The 15,515-nt window shown below is 38.0% G+C and overlaps 1 protein-coding gene across 4 annotated transcripts in view; it reads right to left on the bottom strand.

The window, feature by feature from the left end:
* Positions 1–7,671: 7,671 nt before the first annotated feature.
* LOC143885366 (serine carboxypeptidase-like 18) overlaps positions 7,672–15,515 on the bottom strand; it is a 33,672-nt gene continuing 25,828 nt past the window's right edge. For 3 of the 4 annotated variants that reach the window (XM_077389507.1, XM_077389506.1, XM_077389509.1), the window contains 7 exons: positions 13,967–14,047; positions 13,727–13,873; positions 13,577–13,648; positions 9,200–9,318; positions 8,796–8,909; positions 8,053–8,098; positions 7,672–7,963 (listed from right to left, as the gene is read on the bottom strand). In XM_077389507.1, the coding sequence (XP_077245622.1) occupies positions 7,880–7,963; positions 8,053–8,098; positions 8,796–8,909; positions 9,200–9,318; positions 13,577–13,648; positions 13,727–13,873; positions 13,967–14,047 (663 nt within the window). In that variant the 3' untranslated portion in view covers positions 7,672–7,879. The remainder of the gene's footprint in view (positions 7,964–8,052; positions 8,099–8,795; positions 8,910–9,199; positions 9,319–13,576; positions 13,649–13,726; positions 13,874–13,966; positions 14,048–15,515) is intronic. The other variant, XM_077389508.1, reaches the window with a different exon arrangement.

The following is a 15,515-nucleotide window of genomic DNA, read 5'->3' as shown; positions in this document are numbered from 1 at the left end:
TATGGATTATGGCCTTCTAAGGTGACAGATTGTTGGATGACACAATGGAGTAAAAGTCACAGCATTTGGAGTCTTTTGAGAGCCAATGCTTCCTTGATGGAAAAAAGAAATTGCATTGTTGTTTGACAACTTTTTTCGAGCTCAATGTGGAGTTATTAGGGTACAACACCTTATGAATGTATCACTCCAGAATTTTCACACGGGTATTGGCCACCCCATATTTGTTTAATGTTTACATGGCTGCTGCTTGGCCCGGCCCATGACACTATGAAAAAGTCTCATAAATTTGTGTTGTAAATTAAATATGTTTTTTTGCAGTTTTATGTTGTAAAATACCCGAGTCACACGTGCAACGCACGTGCCCTTTTACTAGTCAGTAGAAAAAGGTCAAAGGAATGCATGTTTCTTGTTGGGGTTGAGGTTCTCTCTACAGCCATTTCCCTAACAAAGTATGAAATAAAGTATGAAATCTATGTTCTCGATAACTGAGTTGAGTATTCTAAAAAACTAGCTCTAGAAGATAACTATCAACTAGAAGAAATCAATGGTCCTGATCGACACGTATTTGCCTTGTTAGCAATAAATGCACGTGTTTGTTTGTCCCTAGACTAATAAATGTATGACTTGTTTTAGTAATCCTATTATCGGATGATAGGCACCATTAGATTTACACTAACTGATTGATTAGGGGCACATATGATTAATGTATGGTAGAGATTGGGAGGACTACTAGTTTAAATAGTATGAGGACTACCATTCAACCCCCTAGTTATTAAATTATGTAAGAGTTGCCGAAAGATTCCTCGTTTGGCATCTATTGGATGATCATGTGGACCCAAATGACCAGTGGGGATAGAGTCTAGGGAGAGAATCCAGTCAACATGTTACGTAAAGAAAAGGACGTGAACATTGGAAGAAGGGAAATTCTTATGGCCCATATGTTGGTGTGTTTGTCTCAGTTGGAAACGTCAAAAGAAAGTTGGTAATTTAGATTGATTTTCTCCTTCATTCATCACTTTGTCCATTGTTCATTACTGAGATGGTCTAAGATCCCATTAGATATTATATTTCACTAATCTTAGAGAGAGAGTAACCCTAGTAAGTCTTTATATAAAGAGGAATGGTAAACTGAAGGGCACCTTTGCAAAAACTAGCTCCAAACCAGGGCGCCCCGTTGGACCATCGCACCAAAGTTCATTAATTAATAATGACACGGAAAGAAATAAAATAAAATGAATAAAGACATGAAATAAAATGAATAAGAAATGCACTTTTGGTGAGATGATCCAATTATGAGGGTGCCCTTGTAGCTGATTTTTGCAAGGGCGCCATTCAGGTTAGAATTCCACTTATTTAAAACATGAGACAAGATAGACACTAAAATAGACAAACATAAAAAACAATACATGAGATCCAACGTTTAGATCGTATGTATGCTAATAACATGCCTATCATGATCCAATGGTGAGATCTCAAATATTCAATTTTCCGGAACCTAGCAGAGTGTGATCAAAAGTCTTTCGTAGGGGAACCTTTGACTATAAATAATGTCTGAAGTGGGTGCTACATATATATCAGAAAAAACAAAAGCCCTTGAGTTAGGGATTGCTTTATAAATTTACTATTGTAACTTTAAATCTCAAGGCTAGTAAAACATTATAAGTACCAAAAACAAAAAAACAAAATTAAAAACATATATTAACTTTAACCTTGCTTCTAAAGATGATAATTGAGGAGAGATTATTGGTGATCTATCATCCATTGCTATTTATCACATCAATCTAACACAAAAATGTTCATTTTCTTGGGCTATAAAAACGATCATGAGTTATCTACTGCAAACACTTGAATGTGTCTCCACCAATTCACCAAACAATCTTAGTTATCTACTTGTGAACTATTTCTCTTTGAATGTGAACAAATGGGTAAGATCGAGCAGGGAACCGAACAAATGGGTTCTTGCCACAACATCACAAGTGACGTAAGCTAACCCTGTGGTCGGTCTTAGGGTGGTTGCAACTTGGGTCGGGTTTTACCCGACCCGCATCCAGGGGCAGAGGCACATATAGCGTGAGGAGGGCCATGGCCCCCCATGACTTGCAAAATCCCTTTTATCCTTCATGTCATGTACATGCATGCTTGGTTAGTTTAATGGCCAGGGCCCTCCAATGACCAATGGAGGCTAGTGTAAATCAGTCTGGCCCCTCCAAGTGTAATTCCTCGCTCCACCCCTGCCCCTACCCGACCCGAAAAAACACTGGCTCAGGTTTCAAAATCATGGGTTTCGGGTTGGTTCGGGTCGGGTTTGAGTTTGTAAAGCCCGATGAAATCTTGGGTCGGTCCGGGTTTGAAGGGAGAAAACCCGACCTGCAATTAAATCAGTTATTTTCCTTTTTCTTATATCTACGACGTGGGTGACTGGTAGGGCTGCAACTCGGGTCGGGCGGGTCAGGTTTTGGAGAACCCAACCCTACCCGAGAAATATCTCGGGTCGGGTCGGGTTTTTTTTCGGAAAACCCACGATTCCCAAACCCGGCCCTACCCATGATAAATCTCGGGTCGGTCCGGGTCGGGTCGGGTTTTTTCACGTTGACGCAAATTTTTAAGGAAAATTCTTGTTTGGCAAGGCAACTCAACTCATAGAAGCAGAAATTACACTCACATTACACTTGAATCAAACAATGATGTAATTACACTCACATCACACTTGAATCAAACAATGCTGTAATCAAACAATGTTGTAATTACAATCAAACAATGCTGAATCAAACACTTGAATCAACTCAACTCATAGAAGCAGAAATTACACTCACATACAGTAACAATGGGTGTGTGGGTTTTCACTTTTAACTTTGGGATAATTACATTTACACCCCCTCTAGTTTCTGACACATCCACTTCCACCCCTATAGTTTAAAACGTGACAAATACACCCCTGTAGTTTCAATTTGTCTAAGGTTTGCCCCCTCAACTGAAGGTTCGTTCATAGATTGAAGGGTTAGGATGATCCGATGGAGCTGATTTTTTGGGCACACCCCTATCTATGTCAGGACCTATCAAATGAACGCTTTGGATCATCCAAATAATGTGGGCCCCTACCTGAATCCAAACACTACCAAAAAATCATCCAAATAATGTGGGCCCACATTGTTTGGATGATCCAAAGCGTTCATTTGATGGGTCCTGACATAGTTAGGGTGTGCCAAAAAAATCAGCTCCATCGGATCATCCTAACCCTTCAATCTATGGACGAACCTTCAGCTAAGGGGGCCTACCTTAAACAAATTGAAACTACAAGAGTGTATTTGTCACGTTTTAAACTATAGGGGTGGAAGTGGATGTGTCAGAAACTAGAGGGGGTGTAAATGTAATTATCCCTTTAACTTTTAACTAACAATAGAAAAAAATGTACATACTATAACTTATGTAACTCGGGTCGGGTCGGGTCGGGCCCCTTCAAACCCGGCTCGACCCGAGATTCATGCGGGCTTTTGAATGCTGAACCCGGCTCGACCCGAAACCCATGAAACCTGAACCCGACCCAGTCTATTTTCGGGTCGGGTCAATGCGGGTCGGGTTTTACCCGGCTCGAGTTGCAGCCCTAGTGACTGGTGTATATCACAAAACTAGCCGCCATGTGGCATGAAGGAACAGAGAATGCTTTGTCTCTATTTCTTTCTTTTTTTCCAGATATATTAGCAAAAGAAAATCATCGTGTAGCTGATATTTCGAAGGATATTTCTCCCCTTCTCTCATCTTCTGTTTCCATCCTAAATAAAAGAAGAAAACGATAATGCAAAATCTTCTCAAAGACCTCATCGTTTTTGTATTTTTTTCGATTAACTATGGAATGGTTGTTAGCCTTTAAGCATCGTTTTTAAAATCCTTGTACTCAACCAAAAAATTCACGGGAAAAAAAAATGAAAAACCTCATCGTCTGCCATGAAAGGATGACATCCAGTTGTGTATGAAGTTGGCTACTTTCCAAACCATTTCCAAAACAAAACCCTACTTTCCAAACCAGAGAGAGACACTGATGTTTTAGTTGAAAATACAATTAAGGAATTTATTTCTTGAGTTGTTTAGTGAAAAAAATGAAAAAACCCGACCCGACCTAACCCGAGAAATTATCTTGGGTAGGGCCGAGTTTATGAATCTTGGGTTTTCCAAAATCAAACCCGGCCCGAGATAGTTTCTCGGGTAGGGTAGGGTAGGGTTCTAGAAAACCCGACCCGAGTTGCAAGTCAGTTACCATATCATTTTCCTATACTTTTATTATCTAATTGGGTGTGATCCACTGGATGGACAATATTGTCCAATAGGAGAGATTTTTGAAGCATGGTCTCTCTCACCAAATCAAGGATATGCATATGAAGTAGAAGGAAAGTAAAATGACATCATTGTCCAAGTGAAGATAAATTAGAAGGGCCGTTGGGATACACCTCAGATTTGGATTTTAAATTGAATTTGGATTTCTAAATTCAAATATGGTGTTTGGCAATCGTTTTTTGACGAAATATACGTTAATTCCAAATTCTTCAAGTTAGAATAAAATTTTTGATTCATAAATTCATTTTGATAGTGGAAAATGACCAAAATATTAATCTGGTAAAAATGACCAAAAATCCTTTAATAGTGGAAAATGACTAAAATACCCACATGATATAAAAATGATCAAAATATGCCACATTGGGTAAAAATGGCCGGAATACATCCGAGTCATGAAAAATGACTAAAATATTCCGATGACATAAAAAATGAAAAAATACGCCAATCGGGTAAAAATGACCAGATTACCCTTGCATTATAGAAAATGACCAAAATAGCCCTATATCAGATGAAAATAACCAAAATGGTCCCATGTCATGAAAATGATCAAAGCATAGGGGTAAAAATGATCAAAATGCCCCATATTGAGTAAAAATGACCAGAACACCCCTAAGTCATGAAATATGACCAAAATAACCCTAGTCATCGAAAATGAATAAAATATCCCCATGGCATAAAAATGATCAAACTACCACATATTGGGTAAAATGACCAAAATAATAGTTAGTGGTGGAAAATGACAGAAATGCCCCTTATATCGGGACCATTGAGTCGTAAAAAATGACTAAAATATCCCTGTAACATAAAAATGATCAAAATACCCCACATCAAGTAAGATTGACAAGAATACCCTGAGTCAAGGAAAATAACTAAAATAACATTATGGTATAAAATAATCAAAATGCTCCATATCAGGTAAAAATTACTAACATACATCTAGTCATGAAAAAGACTAAAATACCCATATGACATAAAAATGATCAAAATACCCTTACCGGGTAAAAATGACGACTACCCTTGAGTTATGAAAAATAAGGTAAATACCCCTATATCGAGTAAAAATGAGAAAAATACCCCTGAGTCATGAAAAATGACAAATACCCCCATGATATAAACATGACAAATACCCCCATGATATAAACATGATCAAAATACCCCAGGTGTATTTTGGACATCTTTTACCCAATATAGGGGTATTTCAACCATTTTTCATTACTTAGGGGTATTCTTGTCATTTTAACCTATATGAGGGTATTTTGATCATTTCATGACTAAGGGGTATTCCTCTCATGCTTACTATATTGACGTATTTTGTAGGGTTGCAACTCTGGTCGGGTTTTTCAAAACCCTACCCTACACGAGAAATTATCTTCGGTCGGGTCGGGAATTTATTTTTTTAGTGTAGGATGGTGACTAATTTCAAAGATTGTAGAAAACAACAAGTTTTCACACCAAAATTCTCTAAATGTATGTCATAAGTGTATAAATTTTAAAAGGAAACTATTTTTTCACACCACAAATGTGATCACCTTACTAAAAAACAATTATATCAACATAGTATTCAAGAGATATTTAAGAAATTCATTGTACACCTGTGGGACCCAATCCCGAGAGAGGGGACGCGAGCCGCCTCCCTCTCCTGGTCTCTCGAACCCACGCAATTGGCGTGTGCTTTTTATTATTAATTTATTTAATTCATCCTTTTCTGTGAACTTGGGATCACTAAAACAATCCGAATTTCAAGCAAAAGATAATGACAGAATCGCCACCTAGATGAGAGATCTAGGACCAATAAGTGACCAGGAATCTAGATTCGTTACCTGATTATGAGAATGGAAGGTATGATGAGTTACCACTACATGCACCATTCTTGCCCGATAATACGGTCTTCAATTCCAAAAGTTAACTCTCTTGAATTTCTTTTAAATGGCTCGTTTAACTCTATATTAATGTGCGAACTATGTGACATGCATCCTAAAATCTAATTTCAATATAATCTCTAATGTGTATATTGATTTTCTTAATTTATTTGGATTCAATCTATGTGAAAGTTCTCCTAAAATTCTACTTTGAGAAAAGAGTCCTAAGTGATTTAATTAATTTTAATTTAAAGTTTTAAATAAGAAAATAAAATAAAAATTATCCTAAAAAACCCTACTGATTGTGTAGGGCCGACTCGTGATTGGTATGCCATCAAGCATCCAAGCTGCCTACGTACCCAAGCCTCACTCGAATCAGAGTCGACGTAGTTCGGTGCCTAAACTAAGGTATATGCCTAGACTTTTAGGACACCAATCTGAATTGGACTAACTGTTTCAACAGTTTAAGGGAATTCATTTAATTCAAGTTGAGTAGCTTTTATTATCCTAAGACTTCATCTAAGATGATATATGGTCCTATCTAAGTGCAAGAGATCCCCCTAAACTAATGCAGGTGATCTGACATCCTAAGTTAACTAGGCTTGTCCTATAGGGAGATGGGTTAACTAGTATAACTAGATCTATGGCACGGTTGCTATCCAGAGCAAACAGCTGTGATGAGGCTACCCGAACTCCTAACTCTACGACTCCTTAAGACCTAGAACTCAATGTGACGTAAGTGTTCATAATCAGCCCTAAGGGTTCCAAACACATGGGTTAGATCGACCTGAATTTTTAAGTTAATTAATTTTCAATTTTTCAAATTTTTTTCGATTCCTAAACATCTAAGGAATACAAAGGCTCGAAGGCTTGACAAATTTCATGCTTAGATTGTATTCATGGAAAGGAATCGTGCGCTCTCCTCTTGCGCAATTTAATACTTAAGTTATAGTGTATTAATGCCTGACATGGTTCTCATGATTTCCGTGGACTACAACTTCAGAACCAACAACATACTATAATTTAAATACTCAAATTGTCAATAATCAATTGCAATTGGAATACGATTATGATTGCAATCTTGACATCTAAACTATCCTACCAAGGCCATGAATTTTAGTATCCTACCAAGGCATCTAAACTATCCACATGAATTTTATTCTTTAAAGGTTAACTTGTCCGCCTTCATCAGCCGCTAAATGAGGCATCCCTAAGGTTTTATCGGTGGATTAATTAGGGGCGGTTTTTGTGACTGCCAGAAAAACCTTATTTCTTGTAGTGAGAATTATAATTTCCTTTGAAAGCTAAATAGAGAAGTGTAAGATGAAGAAAAATACGTCATTATGAAAACAAAGAAGTGAAGATATTTTTTCAGTGTTATTTGTTGCCTGTTTGAATGCCCTAATCCGGACGTACAAAACCCAAGAACATATTAGCATTCCCCTAAATTGAAGTTTAAATGAAATGGTGACAAGACACAACATCAGAACTAAGTTCATATATAAAAACCCAATTCAAATATAGCATCTTAAGAAGATGGGACGACCCACGAGGCCTTCCAATGAGAGTCTCTTCCTCTTCTTTAATGTATGGGAGGACTTTCACGAAAAGTCCCCTTTAGGGCTGCCTTGATAAATTCAATTTATTGTTTGTTTTTCTTATTCAGAGGTAAGTTCCAAAATAAGTGATAGTCACAGAGGACTATGAGAAATCCACCTATAAAACATATCAAAGCATTCCTTGGGCTTGAACTCCGGACCTATGTGGCCTGCTCCCTGCACAGACCAGAACAAATTCAATGCTATTGAAAAATCTTCCTAGATCTATTCATTTTCCATTTCATTTTGCTAAAGAAATGTCTTGCCTTTACTGTTGCAAATGTCAAGTTGTTGGCGTATGTCCTCGTGTAGCTAAGAAACAGACAAACCAGAAAGTTCAGAGGCCTTCTTCCACATTGGGGGCAAAATTTGGGTCAGACTCAACCCGAAGCCGACTGGTTCAACCTGATCTCGGCTAGGGTTGGGAAAAGCCAACCTGATTTAATTTCGGTCGGGTTAGGGTTGAGGCCTTGGACAACTCAACCCGACCCATTCCCCCTAATTTTACCGTGATTTTCAAAATTTTAGGATTATGTATTGAAGTATAAATGATTAAATAACACTAACTATTAACAGCTTAATCTTTTGGAGTAATTGGTTGTTTCACTTGGTATCAGAGTGTTGAAGTATAAATGATTAAATAACACCACCAACTCTAACAGCTTAAGCTTTTGGAGTAATTGGTTGTTTTGCCCTTGTTTTTTTGCATTTGTTTTCTTTTTTGCCCATGCCAAACCCAAACCCAACCAGATTTGGAAAATCAGGTTAGATGGGTTGGGTTAGGTTGCGAAATTCAGAGGCCAGCTTGAGTTAGAGTTGACCCTCATCGACCCAAGGCTCGGGTTGGGTTGGGTCGGGTCAGGGCTGAGGTAATGCCACCTCAGGTTGGGCTAGAATTGGCCTCAACCTGACCCAAACCTGCCCGAGTTGCACCCCTTCTTCCACATCAAATTGCAATTCCAACTGAAACTAAGATATGAATTGATTCAAGAAAAGTGTAACCCCTCACCCAGCGACTTGGCCCTCAACAAGCCAGGGTCGCCAGTCATCAATGATGGAGAAGTTGAGGGATCTTATCCATGCTTGCGTGCCCACGAACGGAATCATCATGTCATGATCACCGCTGCATGACGATAAACCTTGTATTAATTGATAAAAACTGGAATTAACATTAATCTTGGATGATTTACAATGAACGTGTAAATAGAACACTCAAAGGATAAACATAGCAAGAGAAAAGCACAATCAGGTAAAGTGATAAAGATAGAAATCCTTACTATTAAATATAGCTGAGATGCTAATCTATCCAAACTATCTAATCTACCACACATCTAATAAACGGTCAGGATCTGATCTAATCTAACATTAATGGCATTAGCTCAAGGTAGAGGAAAAGAGAGACATGAATTTCACCTGTATACTAGAGCTCGGTAACCTTTCGTAGTCAGATTGAGATGATATTCTAAGCTACTTGCCACTTCTGTTGTATATGGTATGCTCTTGTTGCATCTCAGCCATTCTCCGATGCTCCCCTGTTCATCATAATCTTGAAGGTAATTATTCTTATGAAAATTATATCTGCAATCACTTTGAGAACAAGTGTCGGTATCATTTACCTTATTGCTATCCATCTTACTATTAGAAGAGTTGAATATTACTTCGGATTTTCTTTTTTCTTTTTTGTTCAAGCAACTGTATATAGGACCAAGAGTCGTTAATTGAAAAGGCAAGTGGGAGACAGAATCACGTGTGGGTGGTTAGAAAAGAAAAATGGAAAAAAACGATAAGAAAGAAGAAAGAAAACTAGGGGTTTTCTTGTGTGCTCTTTTGAGGGTTTTGTATCGGGATCAAAACATGGGGTTAGAAACGAAAAAAGAAAATAAAAACTCAAAAACAAGAAAGAGATAGGGAAGAGAAGAAGAAAGAAAACTAGGGTTTTTCTTTGTGTAATCTTTTGGGGGTTTTGTAACGGGATCAAGACCTATGGTTTGGAGCATTTTTCTTGAGGATTTGGTTTCTCCATCTTGAAGATCGGAATGCGTATTTGCGGTGAGAAAGTAGGATTTATCTTTCTGTAACGGTTGTATTTCTCTAATTTCTTGTATTTCTTCAAGTTTTTGTGAAAACTCGAGACTTGTATTTCCTCAAGTTTTGGGTGAAAAATTGAGAGACATTGTATTACGCATTTTAATTAGTGGAGATTTCATCAAATTCCCCCCTTGATTTTTCCCTCTTTATTGGAGGGTTCCATGTAAATCTTTTGTGTCTTGTGTGAGTGTTCTCTTGGTGGTTTGATTCTTTAATCTATACACACTTGCTTCAATAATTTAGTGGCTTTTCTTCAGCAAAAAACCCTACAAGAAGCGGCTAAGAGGAGGGGTGAATAAACCGTATTTTGAGTGGAGTTTTATTTTTTCTGCCTTTTCATACCCCTCACTTTGAGAGAGACGTTGTATTACACATTTTAATTAGTGGAGATTTCGTCAGATTCCTCTCGTGATTTTTCCCTCTTTATTGGAGGATTTCCATGTAAATCTTTTGTGTTCTCTCGTGTGAATGTTCTCTTGATGGTTTGATTCTTTAATCTACACACACTTGCTTCATAAATTTTAGTGGCTTTTCTAAGGCAAAAAACCTACAAGAAGCGCGGGGCGGGGGTTGGGGTGTTAAATCGTATTTTGAGTGGATTTTTATTTTTTCTGCCTCGCACAATCCCCTCTCGGGTCTCTCGCTCTCCCACCCCTCTCACCATTGGATAAACTAATATTCCATGGGAAAAAAGTCATGGTTGCCAAACATGGCCTATACAATGGATGCTCATATATTTCTTTGGAGAAACACGATTGGCAGAAATACGAGTGCGGGCCACATGTTCATGATTGAACCATTTATCTGCTGGGCGATGCTATGGATGGGCCAAAATTCTTCACCATCTGACAATTCCTACCGTTCGATTTGCAGCCTTTAAATGCACATCTAAATGAAAAAGCCCTATAATCACTTGTTTTTTACTGCTCATATTTTTCCAAGGAAAAATATGCACATATAAGAGCCCCACATAGAGGCCATGTTTGGCAACCAATCAACCATGAATTTTTTATTTTTTTTCATGACAAATTTAGTTTCTCAATTGGTGGGAGATGGGTAGCACTGGTGGGAGAAGGAGAAATTTGAGAGGGCGCTAATGAGTAGAAAGTGAGAAGTGCCTAAAACACAAGAAAAATCAATCATATTTTGAGTGAAGTTTTTGGTTTCCATGTGCTTTTCTCACCCTCTACTCATCCGTACCCTCTCAAATATATCCTTCTCCTACCCACCCTACCCTTCTCTCACCACTACAGAAACTAAATTTGTTATGAAAAAAAAAAAGAATTATGCCTGCCATGGAGACCAAGGTTTTAGATGTCGGTTTTGGTGTTGGTTTCAGCCAAAATCATGTAAAATTTTGACAAAAAATTCGTTTTTTTTTAAATTGCCACCAAAATGTATAAAATTTTGGTGGTTAAGATTTGTCAGATCAGACCGTTGGAATATCTTGGTGTAAATTAGGCAAGTGGGTTGAATGGGATTAGGCAAGTGGGTTGAATGGGATTAGGCAAGTGGGTTGAATGGGATTAGGTAGCTAGATTAGGTCGCTTAATTAAATTAGTAACTAGATTAAATTAGAATATTCTAGTATTATCTCTTTCCATGTTTACCACGATCTTCTTTCTATCTTCATCATGTAACTGCTCTATATAAGCACCATTGATTCTCTTTGTAAAAGCAATTCAAGATTAGTGAAATCTTCTCTCCAAAATTTAACATGGTATCAGAGCAATTCGATCCGACCGATCTTTGATCTCACAACGCACGGAGTTTTGTTCTCCGGCGGACGGCTATATCTTCAACATGGTATCAGAGCAATTCGATCCGACCGATCTTTGATCTCACAACGCACGGAGTTTTGTTCTCCGGAGGACGGCCGATATAGCCGTCCGCCGGGTCGCCGTCCATCCCTATCACAATCTCCACCACCACTGTGAAACAAGCTGCAAGGTCACTTGTGAGACCTACTTCTTCATCGCGCACGAGCTTAACAAGTCACCGTGTCTAGCGTAGCGACTGGTCTGATCCACTTTGAACGCCTCTCCATCTTGTCGGTTTGATTGGGGCCCTTGTTCAGCATCTTTAGATGCTATGCGGTGTTCTCATTCTCCGCAAGCCCTTTCTTGCGACAAAGCTTCGTCTCTGATTCAACCAAAACTTCAAGGTGTCGTTCATCATAGACCCTAAGGTTGTCTGAAAAGATGCTCCTTCAAGAGAGGCGATGGTGAAAAGATAAAAGGCAAAGTTGTGGGAATATAAAAATAATAAAAGAGGAAGTTATCTGCCACCTATCATATTCATATCAAAGACTGTTGGACATTACTTCTTTCTCTTGTTGTGCAAAAGTAAAGCCAGCCTATAGGCCTTGAGAGAGGTACAAATTTAGTAGCGTCTATTTTTCATCAACACAGCCCATGTTTTTTTTACCCAAATCGTTCACAACCCTCTCTCTGTCTTTACAAAGTACACAGTCTAAGGTATTGATAATGACACCCCTTTACATTATCTTGGTTTCATATTGCCTCAATGCCTTCACGTTATCATGTTGATAATAGCAATCCTCTGTCTTTTGCAATAAGCCAGTCCTCTTATGTTGATAACAGCACCCCTTTGCTGTTTTTTTCCTTTGGGTTCCTCTGGCCTTTTATGTTTGCCAATAATTGTTTTCCTTAAGCCGCTTAGTTGCCATTCCTTTTTATCTTCTTTTTCTTCTAATTCTTCATTCTCCAAACTATTTCAGTTGAGGTGCTTTAGTCCATTGAGGTAAATGCCTCGACCCTTGGGGTACGTGCCTAAAATAGTAGCTACTCTACTCAGTTGAGGTGCTTCAGTCCATTGAGGTGTATTCTCGGACCCTTGGAGTGCGTGCCTGAGAGGGTTTCTTGCCCATGGAGGAATTTCGCCAATTTTGGCATTGGTACGGTCCATAGTGACCCATTTCATGTAGACTCGTCCATAGGGGCCTTGAGTTTTATCTATTCCATTGTGGCTTCCTTTCGGCAACCGGCTTTGGCATACATTTGGCAAGAAGCATCAATCAAGACCTTCTTCATCAGCTTGGTGTGCATTGCACCGCTAAGTGTGTTGGGGACATTTTATTGTTATCAATTTGGAAAATTTTATTGTAAGCAAGCGTTTATTGATTTTCAATCAATAAACGTTTGAGGGGGCGTGTTAAGATTTGTCAGATCAGACCATTGGATTATCTTGGTGTAAATTAGGCAAGTGGGTTGAATGGGATTAGGCAAGTGGGTTGAATAGGAAAGGTAGCTAGATTAGGTCGCTTAATTAAATTAGTAACTAGATTAAATTAGAATATTCTAGTATTATCTCTTTCCATGTTTACCACGATCTTCTTTCTATCTTCATCATGTAAGTGCTCTATATAAGCACCATTGATTCTCTTTGTAAAAGCAATTCAAGATTAGTGAAATCTTCTCTCCAAAATTTAACAGAAATCTTTAACATTTCGGTAGAAATTTTGTAAATAATGGTGAAAAATGAAACTTCAGATTTCGGCGAAATTTCGGGGAAATCATGTAACATTTCGATTAATGTACTTTAGGTGTCGGCCCTGGCCGAAATTTGAAATTTCAGCATTTCAGCCTAAAATTAAAACCATGACGTTATATTAAATTTTATGTATCGATTGTTAGAAATGTTTTAAAATTGTAAGTATTGTCATTAGAGGAGAGATTGTACCTTTCCGATGTTGAGAGCTTTTCTCACATCATTGTCATTTGCCCAATAATAGGAGAATAAATAGGCATAAGTCTGCAAAATAAATGAAGTTTCAACATACAAAGACACATTTATGTGCAGAGAGAAAGAGAGGGGGAGAGAGAGTTTTACCCTACACCCAAAGGCAGGAAGGGGTTGTGGTAATTCTTCGAAACTGTCCTTGAGGGATCTTCTATCTCCGACCATTTCATTTGGCTTACTGGTCGGATCAGGACACTTGCTCCCCGAAATATAGCCTTCATTAATTCCTGAAATGCACTTCATATAAAAGATATTACCATATTTTTTATTGTTCCAATAAAGAAATCCCAATATGAGAAGAGACAAAGAGTGGATAAACAGGTCTCTCACCTCATTTATTGTTTCAAGATCCTTCGCACATTGTGGATTTGTGGGTTCCATATATTTTCCTTTACAGCTTCTCTTTGCAGACTGAAAACAATAATATAGCAATGATAACAAGGGTAAATAACTAGAATAATGAAGATGGGTCCCGTGGTATAGGGATGATCACATGAAAATTTTCAAGATAAGTGCTTTTTTTTTTAAATGTTTTTAAAAATAAAAATGTATTTTGAAAAAAGAATGTTTTTGAAAGTGTTGTAAAAAGTTTGTGAGAAGACTAAAAAGCTTATTCTCACATGGAAAACCAAGAAGGGTTAATAAGTATCCCTTCCCTCAAGACATTTGCTTTTAAAGCACGTGACTTTTGCATAGTGGGTCTTACTTAGGATAGTGCACACGCACGTAGAGACCTAGTGTACACCATTTCAATGATTGGTTGGGGCGAATATTTTCTTAATTAAGGAAAGCGACATTGTAACACGATTTGAAGCATCTCATTCTTTATCTCCATCCACCGCCACAATTTCTCACAAACATATTTGAAACACATAATTGACACCCTGATCTTTCAGCTTATGGTTAGAGAAGTCCAACCCTATCAATCTTCTATTAATTTATCCATTTTGAGGGGTGGCACTACCAAATTCATCTACAATCTACACTTGCAGATAGGCCAGTCAACGGACCCTGACAATCCGATGGATTTTTTGGATCCTGCTTTAGAACTGGTGAGAATAGAAAGATGATGTGGGTTTGTTAGTGTATCTCATGTGGGGCATAGAAATAACACGTAATCAATCAAATAGGATCAAAACACTACCGAAAAAAGTCCAATGGTGTGTACCAAATTTGAATAAATTCTGCTATAGTACAAAATTACCTTTCATGTTTTTTTAATTACAAGATAAAAATGAGGGATATTATTTTCGATATATAATATCTGACATAATAAAACTAGAAAAAGAAAAAGAAAATCTCCCCCCCCCCCCCCCCCTCTCAACCCTACAACCCATTAGTGAGTCGTCGTGCCCATTCCATAGTTGCCAATTGTTTGTGGGCATTCTCCTTCATTTCCATTGAATGTTGCATGATTGTGTTCGTCAAATTGTCGAATCTCGTTGTTCGCCGCCCGTCTTTTTTGCCAAAATCACGAAGAACTTGTTGAGTTGGGGATACAAAATCACCGGTTATATATATATATATATATATATATATATATTTTTTATTTTTTTATTTTTTTTTTTTTTTTATTTTTTTTTTTGAAAATTTAAATCACCGGTTATATTTCATTCTTGGAGTGGGTACCACTTGGGCCTTTTAAGTGGGATGTGTTTCTCTCTTTATGTAGGGTTTGTATGTGAAATAGAGGATTTGAAGAAGACGGAAAAATGTAGAGAGGAGAGGAGGCTAGGGCAAGGGAAGGAGGGCTTTTCTCTTGGGGGCTCTAGGAGGGCTTTTCTGGTGAAGCAAAAGCAAGGTTCATCTACTCAAGGTTGAGGAGAAGGTTTAGAGCAGAAGAGGGGTGTTCTCTTGGGCTCTTGGAAGGCCTTTTTGT

The sequence above is a fragment of the Tasmannia lanceolata genome, unplaced genomic scaffold, assembly GCF_043159265.1.
Source record: "Tasmannia lanceolata isolate RefF3 unplaced genomic scaffold, GAP_Taslan_0.1 ptg000008l, whole genome shotgun sequence".
NCBI lineage: Eukaryota > Viridiplantae > Streptophyta > Magnoliopsida > Canellales > Winteraceae > Tasmannia > Tasmannia lanceolata.
Note: the sequence above shows the minus strand (reverse complement) of the source record. Positions and strands in the feature narration are given on the sequence as shown.